The following is an 18089-nucleotide window of genomic DNA, read 5'->3' on the forward strand; positions in this document are numbered from 1 at the left end:
CGTCCTATGCCCCGCCTGTGTGAAGCCTATGCAGTCTCTCCCTATCTAATTAAGTAATAGGACATATGTTCGTCCCACAGTATCACATGAACAGATTTAACTGCCTTGATGATGCAATTACTGCTGATTAAGAGCAAGTCTCAGCGCGAGACACCGCAACGCTATATATAAGCTGGAATGAGACAAAACAAAAGCAGACACAGGAAGAGGAGGAGGAGGAGATGCGGGATCAGCTGGTGGCCGGGCGATGGGTGGGTGGGACTGCTGCCAAGCCCCTGGACGGGGCCCTGAGCTCCATGAATGGGGGGCCAGCACGCACCCCCGGGCTCAAGCAGCCACTGGGGAAGCAAGATGCTATTTTGTTTCCCCGCGGCGACAATATTTGTGTTTCCAAAACATGCAATCAATCAGGCCTGATGGATGGCGAACTCCGCCCTGCTTGGTAATCGACTGCGTAATTAGAGAACATTACACACACCGTGTCATAATTACATCTTAATAGCGGCCTGATTGCGTTCATCTCCCACGGAATGATGGAGGGCCGGGTGCAGGGTGGGAAGACGTCACCACGTTCGACAGCAGCTTTGTGAGAAGGTGGTCGCGAAGAGGGTGCGGGGGGGGGGGGGGTGGCTGTCACCAAGGGAAGACTAACTGAGTGGCTCCTGTTGCCTGTCAATATCATTACCACGTCATGGAGTGGAATCTGCTGGAGGGAGAAGCATCTTCGTCACTGTGCTCACCCTACTCTTCCTCCCACGTCCCATTCCCCAGCGTTGCCCTTAGTATTGTCGCATCTGGTGGTCATGCGGTCACCGGCGTGGCAGTCATACCCCGCATCCAAGCTCGCGGCCCGGGTCACACTGAACCCGCCTCTGGCCCTCCTCAGGAAGAAGTCCTGCCCCACAGCCTGGAGTGGGGCACAGGACTCCACCCATTTGCAGCAGACATTCCTCCGTGGCATAGAGCTGGTACCGCTCATACTGACGCCGGGGAAGAGGGGGCAGGAGGGAGGGAGGGAGAGAGAGAGAGACAGAAAGAGAGTGAGAGAGCGCATCTTCAAAAACTCCAAGTACACAGAGGAAACACAGTCAGCTGGCAAGTCGTAGCTCAAAGACTCCACACTAACATGACCAACAGCTCGGCGGTGACATGCCAGCAAACTGACGACACACCTATTCCGCAGCATCACAGCAGTCGAATATACACAGGTCTACCGAGAGCCACGCAAAATAATCATGCAAATTCCCGTCTGTAATGAGAGTTAATTGCCATAATTAATAACCGCTCTGATCACAAAAACACGCCCTTGAAGCCTTGGGAAGGATTTTGGGCTCACTGTCTGGTGGAGGGGAAATGAGGCGGAGGAAGAGAGACAGGGGCAGCCCAGGCAACGGCGCCAGGCCCAGCAGCCACCCACGCCCTCCCCGATCCCGTGACACTGGGCTGCCCCTCCCCACACTGACGACTGGCCTGACGCAGAGCCCAAGTTTTAGCGTAACTCTGTTTGCCTTCTGTATTTTTCTGAAATAAAAGAGGCCTGTCACGTTTGATGGCACGATTTGCATTTGTGTGGGCTTTAAAGTAAACGGATGTGCGGGAGGAGACTGGGGGGCTTAGGATTGAGTCCTGAGCACGAGAATGAGTTACAGAAAAGGGTTGGCGCTCTTTAGCAGCCCCCCGAAAATGCATTTCACAGAATTTTAAGGTGGCAAAGTGCTCTGAGAGCTCAAGGGGGGGGGGGCTGTGTCATTTGAGTTGTTGTAGGTGATGTGGGACAATGGAAGATGCCATTTTGGACAGGTGGGGAGAAACCAATGTGACCATTAATAGTCTGTTTGATGTTGCAACCTGACAGGGAGAACGAAAACAGATTTCCCACGAGACAGGGGTGCGGTCAGGATGGAGCCGTCGCTCACCGGCGCTGAGATCCCCCCCTTCCCCCACCCAGCTGCCAGCCCACAGGGACCAGATCAAAAGCTGAAACTCACCTGCTCTTCACCAAGGACCCGGAAGTGATGGACCTCCTTAATTAGACAGTCTGGACAACCTGCTGAAAGGATGGAAACAGCGAGACAGAGAGAGGAAGAGAGAGTGAGGAGATTGAACGAGTCAAAGCTGCAGCTCTGTGGACATTCAGGCAGCAGGGGTGACCGATTCAGTCCAAGGATAGGTAGACAAAACCATAAAACCAGCCCTACAACCCCAGAATTCAACTCCAATCCAAAGATTATGGGGCCGTTTTGGTCTAGAAACACAGACCACATTATCACTGACAGCTGCATGAGCCCAGATTCGAATGCCCTGACCACCGGAATCATGGGAGTCTCCCCCGTGGGGCTCGAATGCCATTGGCAAATGCATGACCATGAAGACCGATCATATAAGCATGTTGTGACTGCTCAGCAGAGGAGCATGCATGAATATACATGTGAGTGCGGCTGTGCCCGGGCCCAGGTCAGCCAGCCCCACTCTCCTCACTCCTAACAAGCTCCGGATAATGATGCATCTCCTCCACATGTAAATTGTCTGCTTTGGACCAAAGGTGGTGCCTGGGAGTGACAGGCCGGTCTTCATGACGTGGGCTAATGACTCGCTGTCTTCATCGCTCCCCCGCTTCCATTGGCGGCCAGCCGGCGGGAGACAGGTAGCTGGCCGGTAGGGGGGTGGCTTTCTTGAGCTCCCCCCCCCCCCCCCCCCCCCGCTCAGTGCTGTAGGGAAGCTGAAGGCTGTGAGGTGGGGGAGGGCGGGGTGTCAAACGTTTGGAGGAGATAAACAAACAGCCCTCAGAGCAGGGGTCTGGGTGACATCCTTCCTGGAGTCAGCACCTGGGCCCCCGGAGAATGTTTGCTGTGGCAGCCGGGTCAGAACCTAGCTCTCCGTCATCCTGCCGCCTACAGGGTCGGCTCCACCATGTTCTGCTGGAGCCGGGAGGCATAGGAGCAGACAGGGGCTGTGGGATGGACTGCAGTCAGGGAGGGGCACACGCCACAGTGAGCAGGGAGTATTTATTCACTTTTGTTTATTTGTATTTGTCTACATGTGGTGATTTTCTATTGCAGATTGTATCCATTAGTGAGAAAAGTGCATTCATTGATAAACAGGAAAGGCTACTTTTGAAGTTCAGTTACATAAAACGGCATCTTTGGAATAATAATGTGTTGTGTTTATGTCTGTATATAAAATCACATTCTATTATATTTGGGTGCACCTTGAATGAGCTGGATGAAGTAAAGCTCTCTAGGGTGTATGACAAAGTCTGCTCAAAAGCTCATTATATAATCTACATGTTCGGATTTTTATCTTACAAAACAAGAACAGAGATGTCTGGTAGAGAGCTTTCTGGAAAAGGAGAAATATTTAAGCAAAAAAGAATTCAAGGGCAAAATGCAGGTACTCAGAGCTTAATATTATTCCCCTGATTCTGAAATGCAGAATTTTCTGGCGCAGAAAATAGGAAATGAGAGGTGGGTTAATGAAACGATCAGCCCAAAGTAGCCAGGATGCAACTGCAGACCCCCAAAGTCCTGTCAGCCTTGTGCTGGGGGAAGCACTATCACACCATGGTGGACTGGCAGGGACGGAAAGGGACATGTCACCTGCAGAGAAGGGGACCCGAGAAACACAACCAGAGCTCAGGGGCCGATTGCCGGCGCAGCCTCTGTCCACCCGTTCCATGGTGAAGGTAATGGGCCATTGAAAACACCACCTGCATGTGCCCCCCCCCCCCAGCTGGGGCATCTGTTCCCAGATAGGTACGCCCAGGTTCAGGGGCAGAGGTGTCGAAACCCGGGACAGGGCGTGGGCTTGGGGTTGCTGGTTCTATACCCAGGGGGAGCTTGCATGTGATCTATTTCCCCACCCCGGTGCGCAGTAGCGAGTAGCGAGGATGGGAGGAAGCTGCAATAGCAGTGGGCCGCAAGCCAACATCACGCTGGCAGGAGAGGGCGCAGGCACCGACACACACAAGGGGGGCATGGGGGCCGCAGAGCCGACAGGAGCAGCCATTATGCATCATAACAAAGCACCTTAAACACCCCCTGAATGGGATTAGCTTGTTTGGGAAACTGAATTCAGGGCTCGTACCGCCCAATGACGTTTTTGGAGTTGGAACTAAGAAACATGTTGGTGTGAGGACCAGGAAAAGGTGTTGGATTTTACAGCAAAAAAACGTTTGTGTCCCTTCCAAGCTGAGAGTCCCCTCACCTCAACTCTCTGCTGATGCAGAATATGGCACTAGCTTCTCTGGACCAGTATGAGCAAGACCAGAGTGGAAGGACACTACATTCCGCAGATCTGAATAGCAGCCGAGCACCGGCACCGCAGTGAGGAATTCGGAAGTGGCGCCGCCCTAGTGATGGAGAATGCTAATGCAGTAATCTCTCCGGGGCCATCTGAAGCTTCACTTTTATCATGCAAATGCCTCTGACGAATGTTAATCAGACAGACAGGCTGGGACATCTTAGGCGGAAGACATCTCACTTTTGTCTAAATGTAATTAGAGATACGGTGGGGGCGCGGCATGACATAACGTTGCCATGGCGACGTGTTGACGGTCCACGCGGGGGAGGGGGGTGCATGGAGAAAAAGAGCGGGAGCATAAGGATGAACACGGGAAGAGGAATGGGTGTGGAGAGCGAGAACGACAGGCTGGCAGAGAGCTGGACACAGAGAGATGGCGATGGGGAAGCCAACAGGCAGTGAGGAAAATGGAGACAGAGTGACAGACAGATGGAGAAACAGACATGAAAGAGAGAGAAACAAAGGAAGACTGTGCGCAGAGATAAAGATGGAGAAACAGATGGAGAGAGTAATACGGAGGACACAGACCCAGGCACAGAGACAAGGGAGATGGTGAATCACAGGGAGACAGAGAGAGGCACAGTGGACAGAGAGACAGGCAGACAGATGGGTGAAGATGGCGGAGGGAAACACAGAGACTGACTGACAAGTGGGAGGCCAGGGAACCCACAAGACCCATCAATGCCCTCAACTGAGCCATTGACCTGCATTTGAACCTGGGTTATGTAAATGATCTTACAGGGAGGCTATGAGAAATGGGGGTGGGGCCTCATGCATACCAGGCAGGACAGTCAGGTGACCACAACTCATATTACGTTACCACATCTGCTGGCAGGTGGGGTGCTTTGTATTTGATCATTCAGATTCTGTGGCCCCACGACTTCCACTCTCTCAAGATCCCCGGTCCGCAAGCCTCATAGCTCAGTCAAGAGGACCTGTTTAAGGGCTCCATTTGCATGCTGGGAATGGTGGATGCCAAGTGGCTAATGTCTGCAAGAGCTAGCAGATGAGACCATGAAGGGTGCGACCAGAAGGGGGAGGCGGCCAACCTGATGCGGCCATGTAACCATCACATCGGTCCAACTGTCATTATTTATCTGCTGTGTACGAAGAAAATGGCCATTTCCCAATGTGTCCCTTTCCTCACAGAGGGGTGGACCATCACTGAAGCCATTACGTCTCTGACTTTGATCAAGGGCTTAATCTTCTGTCATCTCATTGTTCCTCTAATGCCTATACATATTTCAGGGCGGACGCACGCACGCACAAACAGGATAATGAACAATGCTGGCAGATCGTTAAAGCACCATTTAGCAGATTTTCGGGCGATTAATTACAATCCGCCGCGTTGGCGACGATGAGGATGCCGCGGCCGATTTGTCAGGGCCCCTCGTCAGCAAACGGCATCGCGTTCGACGTTCGGGGAACGTGTGGCTAAACACGGGACGATGACGGAATCTGGGTGGCAGCCTGAATGACAGGAGATTCGGCAGACACCTTAGCATCAAAGTGGCCTGAACATCACAGCCCTGCAGAGACGCCCCCTAAAGGTGCCCAGATGCACTTGTCTATTCTCATTTGATTCTGTGGCCATATCTTGGATATTGCTCGTCGGAAGTCAGGACCACGGGGCAGCGAATGGAATTGGTTTCTTTTCATACAGCACGGACACAGAGAAGAGAGGCTGGGTCCATTCCAGAGCAAATCTGCCCAGGCTTCTCCCACAAAGCAGAAGGACCCTCTTTCCTGTGGTTCACCTGCTTTCCCCCCCCCCCCCCCCCCCCAGCCCCCTTGGCCATCACTTTCCTCATTCCAGCCTAGGTGGAACATCCCGCTGAATGAAGACCTCCCCTCCAATGACTTCTGAGACAAGAAGGGGTTTCGGGGGTCACTGACACCCAACAGGCCACATGCTCCCGGCCTGTCATGATGTCATCCCTGATAACGGGCTGTCCCGTTCGCTCACCAGCCCCGATGCTGTTTGATAGCCCCTTTTCTGAAGGACTTTGATGCCTCCCCCCCATCCGCATCAGACTTCAGTGGTACTGCATCTGAGAGCTTTGATGGCCCTCATCTCAGACTGACTTTCATGGTCTCGCCTTTGATGTCTCCTCGTGATTCAGTGGCTGCTTGCCCCCAATTATAAGACTAATGGAGACCAACTGTACAGCAAAGCCGATAAACGACAGCACATTGCCCCTCCCACCCCGCGTTTCTGACACGCCGGATTTCAAAGATACGCAATCGATTTCGCACGCATAATCTCACTTCCTAATCAGCATCTGATTGCGGGTTATGAGAGAATGAAAAATTTGAATTTGCATTTGAAAGCACAATCAAAATCAATGGCTTTCATTTAAATTATTTACGTAGACAATCGATATCTCTGTCCGCTCGCGTTTATCTGTCCAAAGGACTGCGGGATCAAGAATTTTCTCCACTGATATCATTAATTAGCTGCGTAAACAGAACATGAAATACATCACTGCCGTTCTGCATTTTCATCACTCCATTTGCCGTTAAATAATCCCTCCTATCCAGCAGTCCAGCATCCAGCATGGAGACGTCATGGCTGAAGTGGGCGAGACTCGTGCCTGCCTGTTAAGCACATGCTTCTGGGATGGCCGGTGATCCGTCGTGGTGCCCTGGTGAACTTCCGGCTCTACTGATGGGCGAGAGCGTAAGCCGTATGATTCACTTTGATTAAATACACTATAGGGACAAAAGTATTGGGACTCCTGTAAAATTACTGGAATTGACCACACAAACAGCAGCCATTGCTGACATACAGGTGTGTAATCAAGCAGACGGCCACGCAATGTTCACCATCAAAAAATGGCAGCAGAATGGGTGGTCATACAGAAGAGGTTAGTCTACCTATCACCATCACTGGATACCACTGAACACCTTTCAAACAAATCGATTCTGTCCTGCTAGAGCTGCCTTGGTCAACCACAAGTGAAGTGATTGTGAAGTAGAACGTCATTATCTCGTCATCTTGGAGCAAGTTCAGCTGTAAAGTGACTGCGACACACGCTCACAGAAAGGGAGCTGATCAACCAACATCGATACCCAACCTGAATGACTGCAAATCCCATCAGCAATGTCCCAACATCCAATGGAAAGCCTTCCCAGAAGACTACAGGCATAGCAACTAAGGGTTACCTGACTTCATATTAATACCCTTTGATTCAGAGTGAGATGTTGGACAGGCTGGTGTCCTGATACATTTGTCCGTATAGTGTACGCCCAGACGGCGCAAAAACAAAGTAATCTGAGGCAGACAGTTAGGCACAATGGGGGCTACGGGATTCGATTTTGGCTACAAGTGGGAAAAGCTTTCACCGTCCAACCCAAAACAGCCCCCCTGCCCCGGAAACACCAAAAGGCGGGACATGGGGACAATAACACAGATACATGCTGGGGAGAAAAGATGCAACATTCAAGCCTTCTGATAAATATTCCCGTCAGGAGGGAGCGTGTCAGCAGGGCTGAGTTTCAGAGACATTAGCCTGATGTGTGGAGCTCCCTGGGTGAATGGGGCTGGAGGGCGGGGTGGGGGAAGACCCCCGCAGCTATGCTGGCTCTTAATGGCAGAGATTTTAAAAAAAGAAACTGTTTCTGCTGCTTTATAAACTTATCAGGAACCTGCTGCTACTGGCAGTGGTGTGAACAGGTCTAATGGCCCGTTTAATTACACCATCCGCCAGCGTCTTCGAGACACCGGGGACCAGGACGGTGCCTCGGGGCCTGCTTCATCCACATCCCCCACCCACCCACCCCGCCCGCCTGCCCATCCACCAAATGAGGGAACGGAACCCGGGAAAATGCAGAGAATTTCAGGGGCAAACTGGATCCGCATCAGTCGTCCTGTCACACTGAGGGACGAAACCCCAAATCCGCGTAATTAAGTATCCGCCACGTTTCGTCACCCTAAAATCATCACCAGTAATAAAATCCACTGCTTTTCTTTTACTCACCAGCCTGCTAGGGATTAGCGGCCCGATGATGGATGGATGGATGTTTTTATTTTAATCCAACAAGAAATTTAGATGTACACACGCACACTGCATGAAATATATTAAAATATGCAGCATATAAATAAATATATAAACATCGCCTGTGTGCATTCTCCATTTAAAAAGCAGACGCAATTTTGGACAAGGTCATGATTTTGACAAATAAGTTCCATTTGTAAGCTTTACCTTTCCTTTTAAACTTAAAGTAAGCATATCGCCTGTCAGCTAAAGCTCTTAGTAGCATAGTTTATATATTTAAAATCCCTGTACGTGGAAAAAAAAAATCACTCAGCCTACGCTGCTCCTGCCACACAAAGAGACACAACAGGCTAAAAAAAAAAACAGGCCTTCATCGAGCTGACATCTCACACGCTGTTCTCCAGAAACCACGCTGCAGAAAAGCCTTTTGAAGATGTGTGCAAACAGAGACAGGCGGGCGACAGGACGGGCGCGAGACACTATCCAATCAAGCGCTGCCGGCAGCAGGGAGGTACGTCAACGCCTTATCGAGGCGGCCGGCACGTCACGCCACTCCTGAGCTGTCCGGCGACGCATTTCTGTTGGAGCTCCTCAGAGGGCAGGGCACCCCCGTCAGACAGCCAGACCAACACGGTAACCCTCAGACACTTGCAGAACACTTCATGGATGGAATCCGAGTTTCCATGGCGATACAAGAAGTGAAAACCAATTGCCTCACTTCAAAGGCTCGGGGACTTAAAAGCCACGCTGCAAAGTGCACCTTATCGCTGCTCCTGATGGCAAAGCGCTTTACTGAGCATTACTCCCGTGAGGGGGCTCGTTTTCAGAAACATTTCGCTCCCCCGAGAAACCTCTGCTCTCTCGCCCCAGAGATGGAGGCCACACATGTGCCTGTTTACAAACCCCGAGTGCTGAGCCCCAGAGCGCGGCCCTCTGAGAGAAGAACATATTACCGTGCTGCTTATCTGAGGCTTTTACCCAAAGCCATGTAGAATTTCACTCATTTTCAGGGGCGCATTATTTGATCTGAATAATTCCGGGTAGGAACCTCACTTAAAGGTGCTGCAGGGTGCCTTTTCGGGAACGTTTCGGTTTAAGAACAGCGGGCACCCGGGGACTCTGCCAACTCCCAAGTTTGCATTTTTTTTAGAAGGTCTGCCTATCAAAGGGGCTACTTTGGGAAGGAGGTACACGGGAAGGTTCCAGACACGGGGAAGGCACAGGCTTCTGAAAAGAAGTGGAAATGGGTGGCGTGCCACGCGGGTCCTTCATCAGAGGGCGGAAAATAGCTTATAGCTAGAATGTTAAAAAGCGAATAGTCAAAATCAGCAGAAACGCTGCCCCCAGCTGGACAGGAATTCTACCTGTTATTAGTTGGAATCCGAGGGGGTGGGAAGAGGGGGGCAAGGGGGCTCTGAAGCTCCAAAGCATCTCCATGGGTGATAGAAGCTAGTCAGATACTTCTTCTGTTATTTTCAAGTGGGTCGGATCGGCCCATTCTTGGCCTGGGGGGTGATGAAATCAGATATGACGCCTGCCCGGTCTTCACCAGAGCAGCTCTGGGATGCAGTGTGCTTCGTTAATGCAGTTAAAAACATCTCCCGTTGCTTCACGCACCCCGTTTGTGTTTGGTTTGACTGCGTCCGTCCGTTTCTATGTTTTCCCGTGGTGCGAGGAGGTTCAAACTGCTTCTGTTTCCCCACCGCGCTCTTAAAGGCACGCACCCGAGATGAAACAGCGCCGAGCTCTATTACCTCCCGGTCACATCTGAAAGCTTCTATATTTAACTCCCCCCCTCCCCACACACACTTCTATTGTTGTGCTAAATCCTCTTACGCTGAGCTCGACTTAGCATTGGGGGGGAAAAAAATGCCAGTTCAATACGTGGAAAGAATAGAGGGGGGGCCCAGTCAGGGCTGTCCCATCTGCCCCATACCCTGCTGTGCCCAGCAGTGGTATTTACCACCACTCAAACCACACATTTGCATGGGGCCCCCTGTTGGTCATGAACAGTCACTACAGTGGGGTAGCAGAGTCCCTGAAGTTACTTTTTCAGTGGGGCCCCAGTAACAACGAACTTACTCCTGGTTGTGGTTCCATTTTTTGTACATATCTGAATCCAGTACAGTTACTTCAATGTAAAACAGTTTTTCTGACCTCTTGTCAGGAGAAAAGCAGTTTTTTTTGTTTATTAAAAAAAGAAAATAATACATTTAGTTAGTCACCCGGATCCCGGTAATCAAATCATTGAGAAAATTACTTTAATGAGTACCAGAATTAGATGATGAGGACCAACACAATCCCCCATCCCAAGCCCGGTAAGAGAAGAGGATGAAAGCGGGTCAAGCCAGAGAGGAAACAGAACAACTGGACCAAAACATGTTGTGAAAAATCCATCAGAATTATAACTCAATTTCCACTTTAATAACTAGCTGAAATAGATAACAAAAAAGCACCTTTTTCATGAAGAGAGGAGCCACTGAATCAATACTCATATAAAAACCTGGTTGGCGTCCCCTAGATATAAATACGAGCCATATTTCACCCCCTGCTCTCGCCTCGGGCGTCCCAGGTCTGATAAACGGGGATTGAAGACATCCGAGTCTCATTTTTAACGCCCTTGTAGCAAGCAAAGGGCAGTTGGGCTGGACGTGGGGCTGGGCGGAGGCCAAAGGCAGAGGGCGGGGGGTGTGGTGGTGGCGGGGGCCAGGGGACGAGATTGTGCCATCCCCCAACTCCCCCGATACCCTTTCCTGCACAAACGGCTCCGTCTCACCCCATTAACGTGACGGTTGTTCTCACCATTGGCTCCAGCTGCTTTTTGGGGGTTGAACACAAACCCTGCGAGCCCACCCCCCCCCAGGACCACCGTCTGTGTAAGCGGGCTGGAAGCTCAGAGCGGCTAATCCAGAGGAGCGGCCAGTGATCCTGGCTCTCTATCCCTGCCAGCCTGCGCCATCCTCTGCTGTGTCTTTTTACCATCGCTGGTGGGGGGGGGGGGGTAGGAGAGACGGGGAGGACGCAGGGAGGCCCGTAAGACAGACACACAGCGAGACCCCAATTACACGCGGAGATCCCAGCGACGTGCTCCCACCATCAGGTAGGCCGCGCATCAACCTGCCTCAGATGACACAAGTTAAATCGTTTCTTTTTTTTTTAAATCCAAATTTCCAACCTGCTAATTATCTGCTAATTATCTCGTTGATTAAGGAGCGCGCGGCCCTGTCCTGCAAGTGACAGGGCTGTTGATGAGGATTAATGGGCCCGCCTCTCTCGGCACCGGCAAGAAACAGGTTCATTACCGGCCCGATTGGGTCTCCGGGCCAGCGAGACAAGCAAGGCCACCCATGGCCACCTGGACTGGGAGCACCTGGGCGTGATCCGACTCAGAACCACTTTCCAGTACATGGGCCTTACAGTTCCACTAAAGGTGGATTGTAGCCCAGCACAGCGCTGATTACACCCTGCAGATGCTTCATCTCTGACACGGATGTCCCCTTTCATCGACCAGTCAGCCATGACGGGGTCGTATGTGTTATTTCATTGTATTATTCAGGATCTTCCTCTTCTCTCGTAATATCGCCGTTCTATCTGCCGATGCATAAGAAGGGAAAAAGCGTGACGTCGGGCCGGGAATCTCAGCTTTGAAGAGTCTCGGGTGGTGGAGGGGGCACAGCTGGCAAAAGGCGGTACGGGGACATGACCGGGATCCTCTGATCTGTGGCCAGAGAAGCTTCACAGATATCAGCTCCTCCATCTACGTGGGAATGGTTGAGGGGACTGGGAGGGCCAATCGGGAGTGCTCACCTGGGATACGCAGGAACGTTGGCTATTCCGATAGGAGGGTAGGCAGGAAGTGTGGGGGGGAGGGGGGGTGGCACAAATACTGCCAACAGCAGCATAAAGCTTTTTACTTAAAGCAGTCATCCCCATGGGTTTAAATGGAGCTTGAAGTATCTTCAAAATACGCACCTGACAGCTTCCAGTGACTGTGGCAATGATTATCACTTTCAATGCCTTGCAATACAAAAAAACCCACGCATTTCTGGACTGACACGACAAAGGGACCCTTTGTTGATCAGCCTCACAAAGACAATCCTGTCTCCATTATTCTATTAAAGGGTTTTTTTCCTTCCTGATTGTGCAAAGACAATAACTTGCATCAGTCTGCCAAGCGCTTCACAGGCAGGGTGAGATCACATGGACCAATCAGCTCACCCCCCTCCACTGCTCGTCTCCGCCTTCTCTCTCTCTCTGAATTCATGCTTTCCTTCCAGTCGGCACCCACAAACCTCCCCCCCACCCGTCATACACGGGTGCAGGCACAGGAAAGGTGGGTACATTCCCGTTCGATTGTGGCTTTTTATGGCCGGTCCTGTCCATTTTTCCTGATGGTTTTTCAGAATGTCCATCAGTCACGATTCAATTTATAGTCAGCTGGAATTCCAGAAGACTGGGCAGCAGCCAATGGGTGCCCTCTTTCACACCCTGCATCCAACCATAACGCCTGAAGGTCTGACCCCCCCAAACTGTAGCTCCCCCTTGTTTACACTTTTACCAAAAATCACATTGTTACGAATAAAAGATAACGGTCTCCTTGACTTTGGAGTCATGCATCGTTTCAGTTCATTGTGATTCTCCGTTTAATGGCTCTTACAGAGTTGGTGAGTTTGTGTTAAGCTATTACCCGGAAGGCAGCCATCTTCGCCTTGGCCTAAATGCCCTAGTTCATCCCAGAGACACTCCGCTGGGATTAATTCTCCGTCGGCCATGGCCACAATCCCACTTTATTCTTTGCAAACCAAAATACTTGCAGTATTCATGGATTCTACCAAATGTTGTGCAATTCAGGGGGGTGGGTGTGGCCTGTGCCTATTTGCAGGAATACAAAACATACCTATCATTACTCCATTAGCCCCCTCAACCTGAGTGGGAGCTACCCCACATTCCCAGTCTTTCTGAGAAACGAGATTCAGCTTCCCAGGAACAAACACAGTCCACGGTCATACTCGCAAAACCCTAATCCCATTTGTTCAGGTTTTGTTTCACAAAGAAACAAAGATGGAGCCCTTTCCAGGACAATGACCCTGCGGCGCCTCCTATGGGAACAAAGATGCAATAACAACACGAATAACCACAAAACTCCCTCAAACACAATTCCTAGATGTATGAATGCCGTGAAATTTTGCCTCTATTAACCCAAAACTGTGGATCAAGCATCCAGGAGTTGACTGTTGAGTCAGCGTGCAGCGGCGCACAGGGGGTCCACAGCCACGGTTCTGCCAGCGGCTGCGCCCGTTATTTCGAGCGCCCTTGTCCTCCTGCTTCCATCACCCCCTCTGGCAGACAGGCACGTTCAAGCGAGGCCGTTAAAGTTATTTAAAAGTGGCAGTGCCATTTAACGCCGGGGTCTGACCTTTTCTGCGCGACTGTCCGTCCTCAGCCACGCGAGCCGTGATGGATTGTCCTGGCGCACGAGAGGCTAACACACACACACACACACACACACACATGTTTGTGTCCATATCTTTGTGGGGACCGTCTATTGTTTTCTATAGAAAAAACCCTAATCTCAGCAACGGCAACCTTAACCCTAACCAAGCCCTGTCCAAACGAAATTCAAGACTTTTGGCATTTTTAGTTTTTTGATTGCATTCACAGACTTTTATAAATTTGAGGTTATCATTGTGAGGACTGAAAAAAATGTAAAAGGTTTTTATCACATTGTGAGGAAATCTGATCCCCACAACGTAATAATTAAAAAAAAGTCACATACACACACAGACACACAAACATAGACACACACTGCGGAACAACTTTCCGGATCATTTGTGCTTTACCAAAGCTGCCCTAAATTGGATTGCTAATTATGAGTACAAATGATAGAATAGTTAAAGAAGCGCGGTGAGTTATAGAGAATGTGTCTGCATGCAGATCTGCATGCATGCATTTGTTGATACATTTTCATACAATAAAATTGATGTATAGTGAGCAGCAGCATTTTGTGTGCCTGGCTAAGGAAGTGAGTGCGTGTGCGTAACATAAAACTGTTTACCGCCCTCCCCTATCCCCCCGCCTCCCCCCACCCACCCAACCTTGAGAGACAAGGAGGGAGTGCAGATTGGAGCGTGAGGCTGGGAGACGGGGACTGGCCCCCACCCGCCGGCCCATTACGTCCTGGCAGTTACAGATGGAGTAGGCTGGTAGGGGGGCAGCGGGAGCGTGTCTCTGAGGAGGGCGTCCCGATACCATCGGGCCCTCGCTGCTGTGGCGGCCCCTGCACCATCCATCACCGCTGCCTGCGGCCTCGGAATCCACGGTTACTGAGCCCCACTCGAGGGGGGGCATTTTACAGGCAGGCGTGCTGTACACAAGCACTTCTCCCTCTCTCTCTATCTCTCTCTCTCTCACACACACACACACACACACACACACACACACACTCACACACAAATAAATATGAATGAGACTCCCAGTGTGAGGACAGTTACAAACAATCAGGGGTGGGCTGGCACTGACCCGGGCAGGGCAGGGAATATCCGACCTCAGGGTGGTGCACAAACTGCCTCTCGTTGAGCCGAGTGACGCAGTAGATGCGGAAGCAGTCCAGACAGATGACATGGCGGTCAGGACATGGTGACACCAGCACTGGGCTCCTGGACAGGACGGGCACAACACAAAAAATACCATCAGCGTCACGGTGACACCTGGAATGCATCCAGCGGGGTTCACAAGCCGAGAGGTGATGAAGGGGGGGGGGTGAGGAGGCGAGAGGCGGAACGCCTAGACGGGACCTCCCAACCTATAGGAAAGCGTTGGCCCGAGTGCCTGATCTGACATCATCAACGAGCGACGCAGTGATAACGGCAGTGATGGGCGGAGCTTCCTCTGAGACGCAGGCACCCACAAAGCCACTGTCTCCCTCACAGCAGTACGGCAGGCTGGATATAGAAAACATCTGCTTCAGATATGGCGGACATGGGGGGGTGGGGGTAGGGTTACCATACGTCCGGACATGTCCCCTTTTTGGGCCCCCGACTGGGCATCTGGGTGGTTTTTCAAAAATCGACGGTGTGTATCAGGTTTAGTCCTGCAAGCCGTATGACAGAGTGTTGCAAGTTACAGTGGAGAACCAAGTGAAGGACAAGGCACCAACCTTCAATATACAGCAGCCACTCAGGATCATCACACAGCGTTTGCTAGGCCCGTGCACACGTTTACTTTAAAAATGAACACTTAATTTTTATTTTCATGTGAACTTTGAATCGCGTCATTTGCTTGAAGTTTAACAAACTTTAGCTTAGCATTTTGTAACTTTTGTTGAAAAAGACTTGGATACACATATTATGTCAGTTGTGTGTAGATTGTAAAGTGAGAGTTAACTGAAAGGTTGCCGCATGTCTGGGTTTCTGGGTGGTCAGGAAGGGTCGGAGGGCTTTATTGACCTCAGCTGACAAGGCCATCTTGGTCTCCCCCCAAACTCCCTCCTTACCCTCGCATCCTAAATGCATGCCGGCTGGACCTGGTGCCGCTCACTAGAGCTCATTATCGCTACTAGCCTCTAAGCCTTGAGTGACGTTTGACCCAGGATTCTCACAGAGTTGCCCCCCCCCCCGCTTCGCCCACCCTGGCAGAGAAACCAAGCAGCTTTAGTGGAATTAGTGCGGGGGACCCGTCAGAGCTGCCACAAACCTACTGCCAGGATCACTTTGCTGTCCTCTCTGCATGCTTCAAGCCCGATTTCAGTGCGCCGCTTGCTGATTTGGTTCCATTGTTTTCCCCTGATTGCAACTCCGCCCTCCACGACCTTTCGGTAAATACTGTACACAACGAGACCACAGCAGGACCTCCTCCTCCTCAGAGCTCCTGCCTCCACACAGTCTCCTCCTTGAGACCCGTCACGTGACTGTCTACAGCAGGGGTGGCCAATCTTAGAGGACTGCTAAAGGCATGCAGGTTTTTGGGATAACCTTTAGGTCGGCTGTTCAAACCCAGGTGTCAGGACTCTTCAGCCAATCAGTCCTCTAATTATTAATTTCATTAGCCTGCAATGAAAATCCGCATATACAGCGGCCCTTTCCGGATCTGTCTACCTAATCCTCATCTACAGTGAGGGGGCCTTTGAAACCCAAGTTGGGGGGGGGGGAACTCACAAGATGTCAGTGCAGGCGATGCAGGGGATACCCCGGACGTTGGGCGTAATGAGGTCCAGGGCCACAGATGTGTCATCAGCAGCAGTGGGGTGGGTGGCACACTTCAGGTAGAACTCCTGCAGGGGTAGCACTAAAGTTAGGACAGGACCTGGACCCCAAGTGTCTACTGGTGCCTCAGAGAGACTCCATCCATTGTGCTTCCTGTTAAAGGCCTACTTCGGCCACCCAATTCAGGCGCGATGACTGTTTTGGTGAGGGGCATAACAGGGGCTATAATTCATACAGAGGGGCCAACCTTATCATTAGCCAATGATATGTTTTGAACTGGTGATTGACAGGTGAAGGGAAACTCTGGGGGCCAATCAGCTTTCAGCTGGCCCCACCCGTTTATACACCCCTGACATGATTTAATGAAAAGTGCAAAGGCTGACGTGAAGAGCTGTGGGAACCTTATGGACAAGTTTTCTGAACACCTGAGGATATGACAGGAAATGGGAACTTTGGGAATATTTTGGGTGGGGGGAGGGGGGGCTCTTACCGCCATTCGGCCGTCACAGTCCTGGGACTGACATACACCGTGTATTCTGTTCGGGAGGAGAACATCGTCCCAACAGGAAGGACCCTGCATTGTGGGGGGGGGGGGGGGGGGGAGGAATGGAAAAGTACTAGGATGACTAACTCCTCCAGCATACCTCAGCATACCCAGCATGCCTTGCCCAGATTTCCCAGCATGCATTGCATAATAGCTAACAGCAGAGGCCTGAGCGGCAGTGTGGAGACCAGAGCCTACCGATGTGCCTATGGCCTCATTTTTAAGCCAAAAGCAAACCAGCACAGTCAGGATCTTAGTCAGGCAGCAAAATCTTGAGTCGGCTTCACTTATCCAAACTCTAAAATGCAGGCCTGTGGACAAAGGTTCCCATGGGACGGGGATGCGGGGAGACCTCAAATTTGATGCAACGATCAGAAGACCCTCCCCAGAGCCTGATGGGATGTAGATTAATTGCAGTTTTTTCATGCAACCTGTGGATACCTATGCCATCTGACAGGATCGACAGGTTCGAGAGCAGAAGAGTGGACCAGGTGTGGCCCCGCCCAGGTTGCTAGACCACGGATCGGCTAACACACTAACGTTACTCATGAAGGCAAATGAGTACGGCCAGTAATGTATGTGTGTAATAATTGTAAAAATTCAGCTGCACTTAGAGGATGAGACAGCAGTGTGGCCACCCCACACCAGACTACCCCCCCACCCCAACTGGAGATGCCTTCCCAACTTCCCCCACGACCAGCATTAGCCCCAAGGCGCCAACTGCCAGCCCTCCTCTTCGTCGTCGTCCTCTTCCTCGGTCGCCCAGGCCCTGATTAGCATAAGCATTTAAACATTCTGACAGGCGCCTTAATAAGCCTCCGAAAGGTTAAGAAAATCATTACTTCCCCCGCGTAGGGAGGAGTGTGGCTGGGTGTTAATTTGGCAGGGCTGGATCCGGCACAGAGCGCCGGGGCTCCGAGATTACGCGCAGACACCTGCTCGGAGACAGCCGCGAAAGGTCACATGGACCGCCGGCATTCTCTCCGACACAAAAAACACCTCCGCTGAATGTAAATGATTAATGAGAGAACCGGCGATGAATAATTC

General features: G+C 51.3%; 1 protein-coding gene across 2 annotated transcripts in view; it reads right to left on the bottom strand.

Moving 5' to 3' along the window:
* The window catches only part of prkn (parkin RBR E3 ubiquitin protein ligase), a 50124-nt gene that overhangs the window by 6373 nt on the left and 25662 nt on the right, over window positions 1-18089 (bottom strand). Inside the window, exons 6-10 of one of the 2 annotated variants that reach the window (XM_023821161.2) lie at window positions 16989-17072; window positions 16451-16566; window positions 14817-14953; window positions 1989-2047; window positions 831-980 (exon numbers count right to left, since the gene is read on the bottom strand). In XM_023821161.2, the coding sequence (XP_023676929.2) occupies window positions 831-980; window positions 1989-2047; window positions 14817-14953; window positions 16451-16566; window positions 16989-17072 (546 nt within the window). Of the gene's footprint in view, window positions 1-830; window positions 981-1988; window positions 2051-14816; window positions 14954-16450; window positions 16567-16988; window positions 17073-18089 lie in introns of both variants that reach the window. The other variant, XM_023821159.2, reaches the window with a different exon arrangement.

The sequence above is a fragment of the Paramormyrops kingsleyae genome, chromosome 3 (assembly GCF_048594095.1).
Source record: "Paramormyrops kingsleyae isolate MSU_618 chromosome 3, PKINGS_0.4, whole genome shotgun sequence".
NCBI classification, from domain to species: Eukaryota; Metazoa; Chordata; class Actinopteri; order Osteoglossiformes; family Mormyridae; genus Paramormyrops; species Paramormyrops kingsleyae.